Below are 15,520 nucleotides of genomic sequence, written 5' to 3'. Positions count from 1 at the left end.
TATTGCATTTTGTGAGTAAAGTATTCTTATTTTTCAAACTAACTCACCCAACATATGTTTTATACACTTAGGTAGTTGTCTAGTATGGTATATAGTGTTAGAGGCTTTTTTTATTCAAATGAGATTGTAAGCCCTTTGTTAGGCAGTTTAGCTTTAAAGCTTAGTTGTCTGCTCCTATCTATGTAATTTTCTTGTCCAAATATAATCTCTTATATTTTTTTGGTCTAGATATAGTCATGAGACCTTAGACATTTCTTTCATTTGACTTCAGATCTACTAGATTATTTTAGACCATGCCACACATGGGTTGTACATGAAGTAATTCCCAACTAGGTTGGGTTGGTTACGCTCACGACTTAGTATACATGGGATCCAAATAGCTCGCGAGCATGAGACCATGAAACCTTGACCAGACTATCTCTATATGTCTAGGATTTGTCCATCCTACCTGTTGATCTATCCCATTTTGGACTGTCATTTTTTTGTCGAGTCTTTTATAAACAAGTACCATAAGTTCTCTTAGCTCAACGGTGTCTACCCACCAGGTTTTGGTGATTTACTCCCTACTAGATGGTCTAGTTCTGCTCTAATGACTATAAGATCTTTCCTATTGGGTTTGTCAAAAATCTTCTTAGCTATATATTTTCTTGGTGTATTTTGAGCAAATACTACACTTTTTATTATGAGGTTTTCTAATTATTCCCCATGATGTAATTCGCAGGTCGAACTTGTTCAATCAATCTCATATGGGATCTAAGATTGAATCGATGGAAGAAGTGTCAACACCATATTGCACGAAGCGACATGACCTTACCACCCGTTTGCCCGACTTATAGCAAAGGATTTACTCACGAGAACTTTTCGCGATCAAGCGAATGCAGACCAAAGGGGCATCGTCATCCGCCCGATCCTTCGATTTCACTTGTCCATCCAAGTGAAATCACCGAACAAACGACGATGTTGACACAATCTCATCTTTTATGGGATTTTGGTACTAGGGCTTAAAGAAAATCGCTCAGATTTGTATGGAAAAGTCCACGAAAGGCTCCCTAACCTATCAACTTCCTCTGAGCACACGAAACCAAGATTTTTAATTCTTTAACAACCAGACCTAGGGGGCTCTAGGAACGAATATACAAAAGTTTGGAGGATTATACCATCGCAGTGGTTGGTCGATGTCCAATGGTGTCTGGGAAGAAGCTCTCCTAATGGTAAGAGAGATAGGCGAAGCTCCAAGCTTTGGCGTAGGCTCTTCTCCAAAGAACGATGAAGCCCTCCTCATGTGGAGGCTCTGATGACGTCACGAAATCCGACGAAGGTCCTTGTCCCATAAATGAGGAAGTTCTCCTCAAAAAGGAGGCTCCGATAAGGCTCTGAGCGAGAAACTTCCTCTTCTCCCTTGTCTTTTCCAGAGAGATGGCGACCGAAAAAGAGAAAAATGCAGGTGCTTTCCCTAATGAGAATGGCTATTCAAGAAATAGTGAGGAAGAATAAGATTAAGAAAGTGAAGAAGAAAATGAGGAAACAATAAGAATTTCTCACAAAATCAGTAAAAGCTCTCCAAAAATCTCCCATTGCTCTCCTCCAGCTCTACACTGGCTCCTCTAGACAAAATGATTTTGATCCCCTCTCTCTTGTTATTTCCGTCTGCTTAACCCATTTTGCTTGCATCACCCGACGGATAGACGTTGCTTACCTAAAATAGTGATGAGGTGAAATGGGGGTTTATCCAATGGGTTTTAGGCAAAGAAAATCATTTGTTGGCTTTAAAAGACGTGTTTTAAATGTCAGCCACTCGAGCGTCAAAGAGGGAGCAAAAGCACCAGCTGCTCGGTTCACGACATTTCCCTATCAGGTGCAAATGCAGCCATAATGGTGTAAAAGCGGAGCCGTCTCGGTTTGGTGAATGTCGCACGAAGAAAATTAGGCGCTCAAGTGCCCAAGACAGGCATTTAAGCGCCCATAGGCCAAAATCGCTATCTATTTGATCACAGACAGAGAGACGGATGCTTTTTGCACTCACCATGGGCCCTTGAGCATCCATAGAATAAGTAGCGCCTCTTTAGGAGGCGCCAAACTGAGGGGTGGGTGCTTTTGTGCCAGCCGTGGCGGTTGAGCGCCCAAGCCCCTTAAGGGGGCCTCTTGCTTCCTGTATGCGCAACTTCGCACGGATGGCGTTTTATGGATCCTAGACTATAAGAGACTATTTAGGAGTGAAAAGGGCTCTACAACATCTATATAAATACCGAGTGTGCACATCATCAAGTGAAAATCGCCGTCCCGGAGTCAAATACGTCTTGGGGATCAAAATCTCAGTTTTACATCGAGTTGTTTGTAGAAAGGTTTGACCAATTCAGAAACTATGAAAAGCTGCGTATCACTAAAATACGACCTTGTTTATAAATAGTGAACATTCCTAAAATTTCAAAATGGGGATTTTAGTGTCAACAGAAGTCCTTGACCCCCCACCCCCCGTCCCTTCGGGTAGGTCGGTTTGAACCCCAATTTTTCTGAAACATGCTTGGGAGAGTTTAGTCTCTGCCCTTGACCATGGGAGGTTCCAAATAGACGGAGTATGGTCTATAAACACCTAAATGGACATCAATTACATTTCGTGTTAGAAACATTGTCCCCCGATGATGAATTCTCCCTAATGGGGCTAAATTGGTACCGACCTTGGTTCCATGCTCAAGACACGTACCGGTAAGTCCAAATGGGTTTATTGGACTACAGAAGACTGAACATAGTCCCGCATCGTACAAGTGAATAGCCCACACATATGACATCGAAAAGTGATGCCAACAAATACATCGTCGTGAAACGACCTCTTTGAATCAATAACAAATACAAATTAGATTTTGTATTCTAATTTGATTACAAAAGACTTTTATATATTCTCTCGGGTCGCATATGATCTGATTTTCTTTGAATCGCTCTTCTCCAGTTTGTGTTATGCGGATTTTTCTATATAAATATTTTTGTAGCTATTCATTTTATTTTCTACTTATTTTTTGGTCCACTTTCAATTTCTCCCTTCTTATTATACTCGTCCAAGCAAAGATGACCTAAAAAAGAGGATTTGAAGAAGACATATCCCAAGGAGTTCGTTTCTTGCTAAGAACATAAAGGGGGTGTGAACATCTTTCCCTCGCTCTCTCTTCTTCTTTCTTCTTTACTCACCATTTGGCTCCATGAATGTAATGGCTTCCAAGGATGAACCAACTAAGGAAGCGACCTTCCACCCAAGAAGTGATCTCATCTGGATGGTGTTCCTCTCAAGCTAAAAAAAGAAGATTGATGTTTCAATCAAGTATTAATTAATGATTCTCAACAAGGATGAGATGCTTAACATAATCGACAATGTGAAATGTTGGATAACAACTTTGAATAAGGAGTAAAATTATTTTCTACGAGGTGACAAAAATAATGACAAACTTTCTAGTTATATCTTACACAATTGATGTAGAAGATGGTTTTGACATGAAACATGCTTGATGTACATTTAGGTGTATATAAACCATACTGCGTCTATTCATAACCTCTCTTGGTCAAGGGCAGAGACAAAACTCTCCCGAGCATGTTTCGGGAAAATTTGGGTTCAGACCGACCCACTAGTGTGTGTATATAAACCATACTGCGTCTATTCATAACCTCCCTTGGTCAAGGGCAGAGACAAAACTCTCCTGAGCATGTTTCGGGAAAATTTGGGTTCAAACCGACCCACTAGTGCGGGGGTCCTCGACGTCAATTGACACTAAAATTCCCATTTTGAAAGGCGCCAAAACCTTAGTTGGTGAAATAGTTTAAAAATTTATAAGATAATATGTAATCAACTTTTATGAATCTAATGATGGAGAAATTATGCCCAAATTTTTAAGTTTAACATAAATTTCTCATTAACCTTAATTAAAACATAATTATCATAATTTCTAACTATATTAAATTTGCCTAAAATTTTAAATATTTTTGTGTAAAAACATAGCAAGCTACCATTCAAAATACATCCAAAATAATAAAAAAAACAATAAAATATTTCATAATGCACAAAATAATTGAAATTAAATAATATACTTAATCATGTTTGACATGTAAATAATGAATCTCGTAAAAACCTCCAAATATTATTATTTATCTATTTAAAAATTACATAATATTTCAGCATATAATTATCAACTATATAATAGATGCAAAAAAAAAAAAAAAAACTATATAATATATGTAAATATAAATATTTAAAATTAAATAAATAGAAAATTTATAAAATTAAACTTTGAAAAGCATAAATAAATTTTAATGCAATTGTTTTAGGTTTGGACTTAGGGTGTAAATGAGTCAAACATAAGTGAGCTTTAGCTCAGCTCGTGTTTGGCTCATTAAAAAATATAACTTATCGTGTTTGACTCGTTTATATTTAGAACAAAAAATTATGTTTGTGTTCGACTCGTTTGCTTAATGAGCCGAATATGAGTTGTTTGCGAACAAAGAGTCATTTTGACAATACAAGTCGTGCAACTATAGAATGTTAAGGGTTAGAACGAGGTTTAAATCTTATCTTTTTATATTAAAATATAAATATAAATTTAATGTATTTTTAATTAATAATTTTAATTAATTATAAATCTTCGTAGGCTTCTACTCAATTATTTTTTTTAAAAATGTTACTCATCAATTATATATATACTCATAAAAATTTTGACAGCCCTAATTAGTAAAAAGAGTTTTGACAACCCTAATTTGGACTGCTATCAAAAAGCAATGGAAGAGAGGAGATCAGCATCCAGCCCTCCATTTTCCATCCGAGGGTCCACATTTTTTCAACGCGAGTTCCACGCGTTTTGTTCTCCGCCACGCAATAGAAATGAAGCTACTGCTGCTGCTGCAGCTGTTGCTTGCAGCCGCAGCAGCCCCTTCGTTTCCTTAACCCCGATCAACGAGAGAGAAATACTAGGGTTAGGGTTTCGGTTCCTAAGCGGGTGATTGCGGTCGGCAAGAAGTTGATTGCTTCCTCTGGTTTTAGTTGGACTCACAGAGAGAAGGAAGATGTTCGGAAGGGCTCCGAAGAAGAGCGACAACACGAGGTATTATGAGATTCTCGGCGTGTCGAAAAACGCGTCTCAGGATGATCTCAAGAAGGCGTATCGGAAAGCCGCTATCAAAAATCACCCCGATAAGGGAGGGGATCCGGAGAAGGTAAGTGGTTAGACGGCATATGGGGTTATGCTTTTCGTTTAATGCGCAGATTAATGTAGATTGTTTTTATCTTCATTGTGAGATGGTATTTGGTGCGGATCGGTCCTGTAATTTTGCAAAACGGAATTATCGACGTGTTGGCGAGGGCTTTGATGATGGGCGAATTTTGATTGTTGCTGTTTATTCATGCAGAAGGGCTGGTTTTTCCCTGACTGAATTTGTAATTAAATCTCGATGATGTGATCCGAATATTATCTGTTAGTAACTTCTTGAATCTACTGTATGGAGATCGCGACGTGTTGGCGAGGGCTTTGATGATGGGCGAATTTTGATTGTTGCTGTTTATTCATGCAGAAGGGCTGGTTTTTCCTGAATGAATTTGTAAATAAATCTGGATGATATGATCCGAATTATCCGTTAGTAACTTGCTTGAAACTACTGTATAGAGATCTTGACCCCTTTCATTTCATAGGAACTACGAGGCAAGATCCTGTGAGGTTCGGTGCCCGCAGAATCTGCAAGCTTTGCTTTACTATGCTATACAATGTTGAGAAACCCCTGATACAATGGGAAATGTATTTGGGGCATTTGCAAAAAAAACAAACAATTCCTATGTAATTACATATCCAACAGATACAATTTTTACATTTATACAACCTGAACTTTTCACACCACCTTAAAGTACCATTATTTTGGCTTCTAAAAAATGAAATACACTTTTTTTGCATGGGTAGGATGCATATACCTAAAAAATTAAATTCGGTGCCCGCAGAATCTGCAAGCTTTGCTTTACTCTGCTGTACAATGTTGAGAAAACCCTGGTACAATGGGAAATGTATTTGGGGCATTTGCATACATACCACACAATTCCTATGTATTTACATAGCCAACTGATAACATTTTTACATTTATACCACCTGAACTTTTCACACCACATTAAAAGCACCATTATTTTGGCTTCTAAAAAGTGAAATACACTTTTGTTGCATGGGTAGGAGGCATATACCTAAAAAATGAACTTTTAGTTGTTAGATATGTAACAGCACAAGAATTGAGTGGTATGTATGTAAATCTCCCAATATATTTTAATTATTTCTATATGTTTTTGCCAGGCTTCTTAATTGATGCAAGCAATCTTAGCGTGTTGGTTGAGTGCTTAGGCTTTCAACCAACAGGCCTTGAGATCAGGGCATTGCATATATTTTAATTATTTCTTATATTTCATTTCATCTTGTTTATTTCACCTTATTGATATATGCACATCATATGAATATTTTACTGATTCTATGCTGGATGAATTGGCAGAGATTTTGATGCCGAGCTATTTGTTTGCCAAAATAAATTTGAGCAAGATAGCAGTTAAGCAAACCGTTTTTTTTTTATAGTTGCTATTATTGAAATAATGTTGTTATTTGGATGACACAATTCTCTATATAGTATTGAACTAAACAACTCTAATAAATTTATTAATAATAAATTATTGTAAGGTTTTAGAGCTGACAGGAGGACCTGTAAAATTGCCTTGAAAATCATACACTAAAGCAATTCTTTTGTTTTTGCAAAGCGGAGAAATTTTAATTCTAAGTTCAATAGAAATATCTAGCACACATAAATATAAATAACGAAAAAATATGTTTTTTACTTGAAAATTTCAGAAAATGAAGAAAAAAAATCGTGGAGTATAGCCCGTGGTTTAAATTTGTGTAATATAAGGCTGCCTGGAGGCTCATCTCAATGTTTTTCTTAATACTTCGCAATAAGGCTTACACATCACATAATATGAGGCCCACCTCAAAACATGCCTCACCTAAATTTTAGGAGGCAGCGAGCAATTATATTTATGATTTTTCTTGAAATAAATGTAAGTGAAATAACATATAAACATTTATTGCTTACCTATATAATAATATATAATTGATGATGTAATTAAGTTGTTACTATCAACATAGTCATTATCTTATAATTTAATAAGAATCATTATTAATTAGATAAGAGAACATGAATATAATTGAGGATAAGATGAGGGAGGAAACAAATCACTATATTGATGATTCCAATGAAGGCTCTTTAAGTGATAAGAGTGATGAAAACTTTTGATTTTAAAAATTCTAACCTTAGTGATTTGTGTTGTTCTTAAGTTTATGGAGGACAATAGGATTGGTAGAGAAACCATTTATATCGAACTTATTTTAAATTATTATATTATTATGACTTATTTTATGATTTAATATTTGTATGTTAACATGTTATTTATTAATTTGAATAATTTATTACTTTTACTATTTGAAAATATTTATATATTATATTTTAATGTATTGATAGGTTATTGTGTTAATATGTTATCTCTTACTACATACTTTGAATTAAGTATGTTTTTTTTAGTAATTTCTTAATTTTGAGGCTTAAGGCTTACACCTTGCTACGTCTTGATTTTGGATCAGAAATTTTAAACATCGCAGCCGATCGAAGTAATCCACTAAGTAATTGCAAGTATAGGCATTTCTTCTCTTTAACAAGGAATATTGGATTACTGAATTATGTTAAGGTAACAATTGTCTTATGATAATAAATCGACAATCATAATTCCATGACAACTATATGACTACAACAATCATAGTTGAATTATAACATTATTAGTTAGGCTACAATAGTAGTGGTTAGGTTACAATCACTAGTGGTAATTGGTGGAGATTGTTTATGGTCGTTGGCTTCAAATTCTTATCGTGACTATACACTTCAAGTGCTTGATATGGGTTCATTTAAGCTCAAATTGATTTACTTTTTGTGTCATTAGGTTCGCATCTTATTAAGATGCTCATTTTCATATAAAATATGCTAATGTTGGAGATCAAATAATTTTTTAATTTGACTCATGAAGTTGTCATTCAAAATGCATTGAAATTCTTATTTGATTATGAATTTTTTGATGAAATATTAGTTTCCTTCTATTTTCTAGCGCTGAATTTGTTTCGTCCAAAAATATGTATTAAGTTCTTGTTAGAATTTGTAACTCAAAATGATAATTTCATAAATATTAATAGGTGTGATTATTTTTTACATGTCAATAATGACCTTCCCTTGGAACTGTGAGTCAAATAAGTTTTTTAATTATAATTTTAACTATTCTTAATATTGGCACTTCGATCAAACCATAAGTTGTTGAAAAATATTCAAATTCTTCAATTGTCGAAAATTGATTGTAAAGACTTATATGAGACATGCAAGGGTCAAAATTAAGTATGGAATGTCGAAAAATGGAGGAATAGGCATGACAGAGCCCATGGTAGCTTGGGTTGTTGCTATTACTAATTGCAGCTTGCTCACGCACATGTTTGCAAGAATGCATAGGTTCAACGGTGTGGCGGGATGAGCGTTGGGGCATATTCGCTTGTATGTATGTGCATGTGGTTGTTTGTGTAGCCAGTGGCCCTCGTTTGTCCACTGGCACATGTATTGTTGCATTTGCGTGCACAAGGTCGCCTATGTGCGTATAGGGTCATGGCTGTGTGTGTTATATGCGTTGGAATGCTTACGCAAACATACGTCGGCGTACACATGCCTGATCACATGCCCCTATAGTAGTTTTGTTACAACTATTATAGTACACTGGGTTTTTAACTATAAATACCTTCTTGAAGGGATGTGTGGAATTCACTTGTTTCTCCTCTTCACAAACTTTAAAATTTTTCTTAAGAGACCTGTATTATTATTATTTTTATGTTGTTATTGCCTGATTATCATCTTCAAGTTGTTATTGCATCTCTTTTTTTTCTAGTTGTTGCCAATTATTTTCACCAAGCTGTTGTTTTTTTATTATCATCTCCAAACTGTTGTTATTAGTTTTTTATCTCCAGGCTATTATTGCTTGATTATCATCTTCAGATTTTTGTTGCTTGATTTGCTCCTTTAGGTTATTATTGTTTGAATATTTTTCTCAAGATGTTGTTATGCTTCTCCTGCAAGAATTTCATGTACCAAATTGTCTTGTACTAAAGAATTTGGGGATTCTCTATGAGCATATTTCATTTGAAGTCCCAATGTCGAAAGAACCCCAATCAATTTTTATACAAGATGATGTTACAAGGGAATTTCATAAAGAATTAAGGACTGATGATGTCTTGTTAATAATTATTAATGATGCTTCTCATTATGCTCTTGTAAGCTTCAACTCTCTCTTAAAAGGGGTTCGACAGTCCTATCTAGGCGGAATGTAGTTCTTCTTATAAACTCCAGTTAATTTCAACCAAGAGCATAAGGCTGTCCTCCTTCATGGACATTTTGGAAGGAGATCAAGTTCTATAATTTCTACAACTATATTTCATTTTTTTTTCTTTGAGAGAAGTGTTGATTTCCTTTGTCAAATGTATCTAATTTGGAGATGATTGAGACCCATTGTTGCCATGGACAAACTCTGATTTTCTTTCATTCCTTGAATAAGTGTACAATGACTTTGTTTCCTCGTGGTACTCATCACATATGAGGTTTTTGGATGAATAGAAGACTTCAACTTTTGGAGATAAGTAAAAAAGACCGACTTTGTTTCCTCGTGGTACTGATATTTTAATGTATATTACCTCAAGCTTGTCTTTCGAGATTTTTGAATATACTTGTATTTTTTGACACTGTCAACCTTCTGAGAGTTTTAATATAATTGTATTTTTTACAATTTCTAGTCTTCTAAGGTTATTATAATGTACCTGTACTTCTTGAGGTTTTTAGCTCTGGGGAATTTTAGTGAGTAGAGATTTTGTTAACCACTTGTTTTCATAGAGTTTTTGTTGGGAGAACTTTGGCCATTACCAACTTTCTAGAAGGCCACCTCTTGGGCATGCCTTTCGAAATTGTTATAAGAGGCAATAACATGCTTCAATCACATATATTGGCTTAATAAGTAATGACGTGCATTAACAACATATATTGGCAATGTTGAGCAATGATGACATGCATCAGATTTATAAGTGATTACGAGTGATGTTGTTCGTAACTTATGTGTTGACAAGCAACAAAAATCGACATGCATCAACGGTTGATTGACCATAGTAAAAATTTACTCTATAATAGTGGACAAACGATGGCGATTTGATGATGATAATCCATTAATAGTGGCAGCTAAGAGTATCGACTAGGTTGATATGTTGGTGATGATAGTGTAACAAAAAATTGGCAATGGTTTAAAGATGGTGGTAGCTTGACGGTGTTAGGCATCAATATCAACAATAATTGAGTGATGATAATTCGATGGAAGCTTTAGTCAGGTAAAAAACAGTTTGAAGGTGGTGGAATATTGGAACTCAAGAGTCCTCCAGGTAAGGTTATAATTGAGCCATGACGGGTCGAGTATGTCATGGATTGGACTTGGCTCGGTGGATCATAATGTCATGTTCAATTTGAGCTTGAGCTGATCTTTCACATATATATTCATACTTGAATTGCTTAAATTTTTTAATGATCATGTTTGTTCTATTTTTTACCTATTTATGTTAATTATACAAGCTAATAATTTGAACGATACTTAATTTTAAATATAAAATAAAATAATTGATTTATATTTGATTTTAAATATAATACTAATAAACAAGCTAAAAGTTCGAATTAGTACTTGATTTTTTATAAAAAATTATTAGAAAATGATTTTATAGATCTAGATAAATAAATAACTGAATAAATTTCAGTTTAGCATTCGACTAATTTATACCAAAAAAATAAATAGTTTATAAAGTGTAACTTTTTTTTTCAATCACATCACATGAATATGTATTGATTAATTAGTTCATTTAAATAAAAAAATAAGAAGCGATTATGTTTGATATATATGCATATTGATATTAACTTATAATATATTAATATTAAATACATAATTAAATAAGTTCTAATGATTCAAATTTTAATTGAATTATATATCATGTAAATATAGAGCTTTTAACCAATTTCTTCTTGAATAACAAGGGAGCTTATTCGTGAACATTAATAAATGAGTTGGATTATGTTCATGATCGAGTATTAATAAAGCCGAAATTAATAAATGAGTTGGATTATGTTCAAATTTGGTTTATTTAACTTTTGAGTTTTAAAAAATATCAAAACTTATTTATTTATTAATTTGAACAAACATGATCGAGTATTAATAAAGCCGAATTCATTTTGTTCATCAAGTGTATCAGTTCATTTATAGCCCTACCTCTAGGTCTCATGATTCTTATTGAATCTCCAATTTAGGTCCAAGTCTCTTTAAAGAAAGTAGAGCTATCTTCTGTGGATGTGTGATGATGTTATATAGATGGCATTGTTTTAATATTGTAGGTCAGGTTGTAGCTGGGCTACACAATTTGAGAATCTCTTCATTAATGTTGAGATATTTAACATATTCGAGGTTGTTCTCAAATTGCTACTCTATGAAGTTAACACGTGTGGAAGATTGAAGGAAACTCAATTTATGTATCTGATGTCATTTGTTAGAGAACCAATGTGGAAAAAGTTGAATTAAATATTTTTTATATATCCTCGCCTATTCATTGGAGTATTACTTCACAACTCAACCTAGGTGAAAGTGGTTGAAGAACATCTGTCAAGAATGATTGCCCCATTCGAGTTTCTTTGTTGGAGTATTATTCAATAACATTAGACCTTATGAAACATATCAAAAGAAATTATCCGAGAATATTTGACATATTCAAGCTTGCTTTTTGGAGTATTACTAGACGACATTAACCTATACAAAAGATGTTGAAAGAAATTCATCGAACATATTTGACCTATTTAAGGTTGTCAGTCTTAGTGTTGCTCGAGAACATTAACTTACGTGGAAGAACATTAACTTACATGGAAGAGATTGAAAACACTCCATAAAAATGTTTGATCTATTCAAGATTGTATGTCAGTGTTATTCGATAACATCAACATTTATAGAAAGATGATAGAATGTTTGGCCTTCTGAGCTTATCTGCGGAGTGTTACTCGATAATATTAAGTCTAAAGAAATTCATCAATGGTGTTTTTTCCATCAAAACCTGCTAAGCCGAGTATTGATGTTAGCCTGTGTGGAAGAGGTTGAATTGAATCCCCGGTGATCGGTAGTAACTTCATTGGGAAGGGGTGCTATTATATGTATCCCGAATCATTGGTGAAGATTGGTATGTGTTTGGACCATTATTCCCCTTTTGAGGCCTTCTGCATTCTAGTGGAGAGAATATAATTTCAGATGTGGATTGTATGTCAATGTTGAAGATCACTTGAGACTTTTTGATTAAATATATTTTCTTTGTAGGAAGGCTCGAAAGGGATGGTTGTCAGATAAGTTTTCATAGATTCATGGGTGCATAGAACTTGCTCGACGACATGAATATCTCTTTGAGGTAGGCAGGGTTGTCCCTTAATCCAGATTTACTTGATTCTATGATGTATGATAGAAGGGGGAGTTTCTTTATTGTTGCCATGACTTTGAATACCTTCATCTCCAGCACCTTAAATTGGTCTAGTTCAATACAAAGCTCCAACCCGATAACTTAAGTGATCACCTAAATCTAATCTTAACTTTGACAGCACAAAGCTAGAAATTCCAATTCTCTTCTACCAAGTTACTCTCAAAACCTCAGCCTTGCACCAATAGCACTCGAATCTAAGGTATTCAATGAACCCAATCAAGCCTATTTTAGCTTCCAACAAAAGCCTTGAATCTTCCATTAAAATCCTGAATCTTGATTTAACAAACTCACAAAAAAGCTTCAACAAAACTATTGTATAGTCTCTCTATTCAAAGTCAGATTTCTGGGAAGGAGACCCTTCTACTCACCCTATTGTCGATCACAGATTTTTTTGGGTAGCATGAAAGTTCACAGCAAATTAGTCGGTTGTTCTCTGCTTTGTCAATGAACTAAATCTGCCATCTCCTGCAGATAGATGTGGTGGATTTACAAAGATTTTTCCAAACAGTTGGGATTGAACTAAATCGTGATGATGATGATGATTGATGACATTACTCTGATGTGTGATTGTTTTGGTTTAGAGAAGTCACGAGTTCACATTTATATTTATAACTAAAATCTTAGCTCCTATTGTGATGCGTAAAATGCTATACAATCTACTGATGTTTATTTATTTTTCATAGCCAGCTACTACTCTAGAAGTAGGGCTGAGCTTAATTTTGTAGCTATAAGGTTAACTTTTTATAAGCACGTTTTTGTAGAGTATTTTCTCATCCTTTAGGACTCTCCAAAGAAACATAACGTTCTCAGCAACTTGAACTTCCCATGGGAACAACATATTTGACTTGGCTGGCCTTATATAGGGTTGTTGTTTTATTGAATGCATGCTTCGGTTTTATTGTTGTGTGAAGTTTTCATGGCTCCCTCCCTGACTGTCCCTCGTTGTTAGCGCTTGTAGTTCGAGTACTTTGTATCTATTTGAGCAAGTATATAAAATTCTGTAGTTTTTCGTCTAAAACTTTACTCTTAACGTTCTGCCTTGCTGCTTTTCAGTTTAAGGAGCTTGCACAAGCTTATGAAGTTTTGAGCGATCCTGAGAAGAGGGATATATACGATCAGTATGGCGAAGATGCACTCAAGGAAGGAATGGGTGGGGGCGGTGCTGGCCATGATCCATTTGACATCTTTCAGTCTTTCTTTGGTGGAAATCCTTTTGGAGGTAAATAAACTCTTCAGATATTTTTGTAAAGTTTGTGAATTCTTATCCGAAACAATTCTTCAGTTTGCTCTTATAACATGCGATTATTATGGTGTGTAGGTGGCGGGAGCAGTCGTGGTCGCAGGCAGCGGAGGGGAGAGGATGTTGTCCACCCACTCAAAGTCACATTGGAAGATGTGTACAATGGTACTTCGAAGAAACTTTCTCTTTCCCGGAATGTTCTTTGCTCGAAATGCAAAGGGTAAGTACCATGTTCTTCACTGCAATAGATTCCTGTTCCAAACCTGAACTTATTCCTTAATTCTTATGTCCCACACCCGAACTTTCATATTTACACATGTTACACCCAAATCTTTAATATCACATAAAAAATAGCACTATTATGCTTTTTAAAAGTGGAATACACATTTTCATGCATAGGTTTAAAGTATCAAAGTGCTATGCATGTAAACATGAAAGTTGAGGTGTGTGATATGTAAATACATAAGAATTGTGTGATATGTAAATACATAAGAATTGTGTGCTACGTAGTAAATTTCTCATCTGTTTAATGTCCTGCAGGAAGGGATCGAAATCGGGCGCTTCAATGAAGTGTTCTGGTTGTCAGGGTACAGGTATGAAGGTCTCGATTCGCCAGTTGGGTCCCTCTATGATACAACAAATGCAGCATCCTTGCAATGAGTGCAAAGGAACTGGGGAGACCATCAATGATAAAGATCGCTGCCCACAGTGCAAGGGAGAGAAGGTTACCCAGGAAAAGAAGGTTCTTGATGTTCTAGTTGAGAAGGGTATGCAGAATGGGCAGAAAATCACCTTCCCCGGTGAGGCTGATGAGGCGGTATGTTTCCACTCGTCTTCCTTTTCTTTGGGGACATTTACATAATTCTTATGTATTTACATATCTAACACCTATACTTTTCTTTTTACGATTATAACACTCAAATCTTTCATTACCCATACTTTTCTTTTTATGATTATACCATCCAAGTCTTCCACCATTTTGACTTTTAAAAAGTGAACTACACCTTTTCATGCATTGTTAAGTTGGTGTGTAATGTGCATGTAAAAATTGAAGTTTAGGTGTTAGATATGCAAATACATTGGAATATAGTGGTATGTTAAAATTGAAGCTTAGGTGTTAGATATGCAAATACATTGGAATGTAGTGGTATGTATGTAAATCTTCCTTTTCTTTATTATAAACATGGCGTTGTGTAAATAACAATATTATTTAAACAATATTACTAATTATCATATACACAACGCAATATTATCTGAGATCTGTAATATTGTCTAGAATGATTATTGATGGTTTTGTTCTTTTTTGTTGTCATTTATTTTAGCTGTAGTATAGTGTGATATTAGACCTTGCTGGATTTGCCATAAATTGTATTTATAAAATGCTTTCTTAGACATGTCGACACATAGGATAACAATATATGATATTTCATAACTCCAGATACATGTAGGGGGCATTTACATGCATACCACTCAATTCCTATGAATTTACACATGCATCACCTAAATTTTAGTTTTTACAATTATACCTCCCTAATCATTCATATGACATTAAAAATACCCCCATTTTAACTTTAAAAAAATGAAATACACCTTTTCAAACAAAAATTGGTATGTATGTAAAAATTGAAGTTTAGGAGTTATATATGTAACTACATAGGAATTCAATGGT

The 15,520-nt window shown here is 34.7% G+C and overlaps 1 protein-coding gene across 1 annotated transcript; it reads left to right on the top strand.

Moving 5' to 3' along the window:
- The first annotated feature begins 4,867 nt into the window (after positions 1-4,867).
- LOC110039473 (dnaJ protein homolog) lies at positions 4,868-14,728 on the top strand. Its single transcript, XM_020744545.1, has 4 exons — positions 4,868-5,190; positions 13,665-13,830; positions 13,930-14,071; positions 14,392-14,728. The coding sequence occupies exons 1-4, from the start codon at positions 5,041-5,043 to the stop codon at positions 14,711-14,713; spliced, it is 780 nt and encodes a 259-aa protein (XP_020600204.1). The 5' UTR covers positions 4,868-5,040; the 3' UTR covers positions 14,714-14,728.
- Positions 14,729-15,520: the final 792 nt, after the last annotated feature.

Source organism: Phalaenopsis equestris, unplaced genomic scaffold (assembly GCF_001263595.1).
Source record: "Phalaenopsis equestris unplaced genomic scaffold, ASM126359v1 Scaffold000002, whole genome shotgun sequence".
Classification (NCBI taxonomy): domain Eukaryota; kingdom Viridiplantae; phylum Streptophyta; class Magnoliopsida; order Asparagales; family Orchidaceae; genus Phalaenopsis; species Phalaenopsis equestris.
The sequence above is the reverse complement of the archived record's forward strand: the minus strand, read 5'-3'. Positions and strand labels throughout refer to the sequence as shown.